Source organism: Nymphaea colorata, chromosome 3 (genome assembly GCF_008831285.2).
Source record: "Nymphaea colorata isolate Beijing-Zhang1983 chromosome 3, ASM883128v2, whole genome shotgun sequence".
Taxonomy (NCBI): Eukaryota; Viridiplantae; Streptophyta; class Magnoliopsida; order Nymphaeales; family Nymphaeaceae; genus Nymphaea; species Nymphaea colorata.
In genome coordinates, this window is record NC_045140.1 from 11,011,238 (window position 1) to 11,012,896 (window position 1,659).

At 43.8% G+C, this 1,659-nt stretch overlaps 1 protein-coding gene across 1 annotated transcript; it reads left to right on the plus strand.

Annotated features, from left to right (window-relative positions):
• The first annotated feature begins 721 nt into the window (after nt 1-721).
• On the plus strand, nt 722-1,458 carry LOC126409889 (L-type lectin-domain containing receptor kinase SIT2-like). Its single transcript, XM_050076632.1, has 2 exons — nt 722-999; nt 1,089-1,458. The coding sequence occupies exons 1-2, from the start codon at nt 722-724 to the stop codon at nt 1,456-1,458; spliced, it is 648 nt and encodes a 215-aa protein (XP_049932589.1).
• Nucleotides 1,459-1,659: the final 201 nt, after the last annotated feature.

A 1,659-nucleotide genomic window follows, 5' to 3' on the forward strand; every position in this document is an offset into this window, starting at 1 on the left:
ATTTTCATTGGAGAAAGTCCAATATCTTGGAAAGTTAAGAAACAAACAACTGTTTCAAGGTCTTCAGCAGAAGCCGAATATAGAGCAATGGCTTTGACTTCTTGTGAGATTACTTGGATAAAGTACATTCTTAATGATTTTGGAATTATTCTTCATCAACCAATGGAATTACATTGTGACAATCAAGCAGCAATACACATATCTGCAAATCCGGTGTTTCACGAAAGAACGAAACATATTGAAATCGACTGCCATGTCATTCGAGAGAAGATCCAAAGAAAGGAGATTTGTACTAAGCAAATTGACACTGAAAATCAAACTGCAGACATTTTTACTAAGGCATTGGGAAAAGACTCGTTTGTAAAATTCAGATGCAAGTTGGGTCTCATCGATCCTGGAGCACCAACTTGAGGGGGAGTGTTGAACGTTACTTCCTGTAACAGTCGAAGAAGATCGCCCAAAATCAAGGAATCAGAGATTGCCCAAAATCAAGGAATCAGAGATCGCCCAAATCAAGAGGATGAGTTGTTAGACGTTGAAGATTGAGAAATCACAACGAATTAGGAATGATGATCTTGTACGAGCAGAAATCAGGGATATGATCGTTTCTTAATTCTTATCCAATTGCCTCTATATATACCTTGTAAATGATTCATAGAAAGACAATGAGAAATACCATTTCTTGCTCCTCACCATCGTTCCTATTCCTCTTATTTTAACAATGCTTGGTATCATTTCATACCTGGTCTTCTGGACGAGAAAGATTCCTGATACAATTGAAGTGTGGGAGCAGGATTACCCACACAGGCTGCCTTACAGGGAGATCTTCAAGGCAACCAACGGATTCTCTGAGAAGGAAGTATTGGGCAGAGGAGGTTTTGGTAGTGTTTACAATGGAGTACTACCCAGCAGCAGAATGCAAGTTGCTGCCAAGAGAGTATCACACAATGGCAAACAGGGACTGCAGGAGTTTGTTTCAGAGGTGTCCAGCATGGGGAGGTTGAGACACAGGAACTTGGTTCAGTTGCAGGGTTGGTCAGAAGGAAGGAAGAGCTTCTGCTTGTGTATGAATTCATGCCAAACGGCAGTCTTGATACTTTCCTGTTTGGCAAAAAGGAAAGGAACCTCAGCTGGGAAGAAAGGTTCAAGATACTTAAAGGAATTGCTTCAGGCCTTCTGCATCTGCATGAAGGATGGGAGCAGGTTGTTGTTCACAGAGATGTGAAAGCAAGCAATGTCCTGCTAGATGCTCAATTGAATAGAAAGTTAGGAGATTTTGGGCTAGCTAGGCTGTATGAGCATGGGACTGATCCAGAAACGACCCACATAGTGGGCGCATTGGGCTACATGGCGCCGGAGCTGTTGATCACTGGAAAGGCGACGACAAGCTCAGATGTGTTCAGCTTTGGGGCTTTCCTTCTTGAGGTGGCCTGTGGAAGGAGGCCAGTTGCCAAGTGATGAATTTCTTCTAATGAGTTGGGTGTTCATGTGCTGGAAATGGGGGGACTTGGTCAGTGTGATGGATTAGAGGCTGGAAATGAGGTATGTGAAGGCAGAGGCAGAGCTTGTGCTGAAGCTGGGAGTTTTGTGCTCACAGCTGAAACCAGAAGATCGGCCGAACATGCGGCAGGTGGTGCAGCTACTTAATGGAGACGTGCC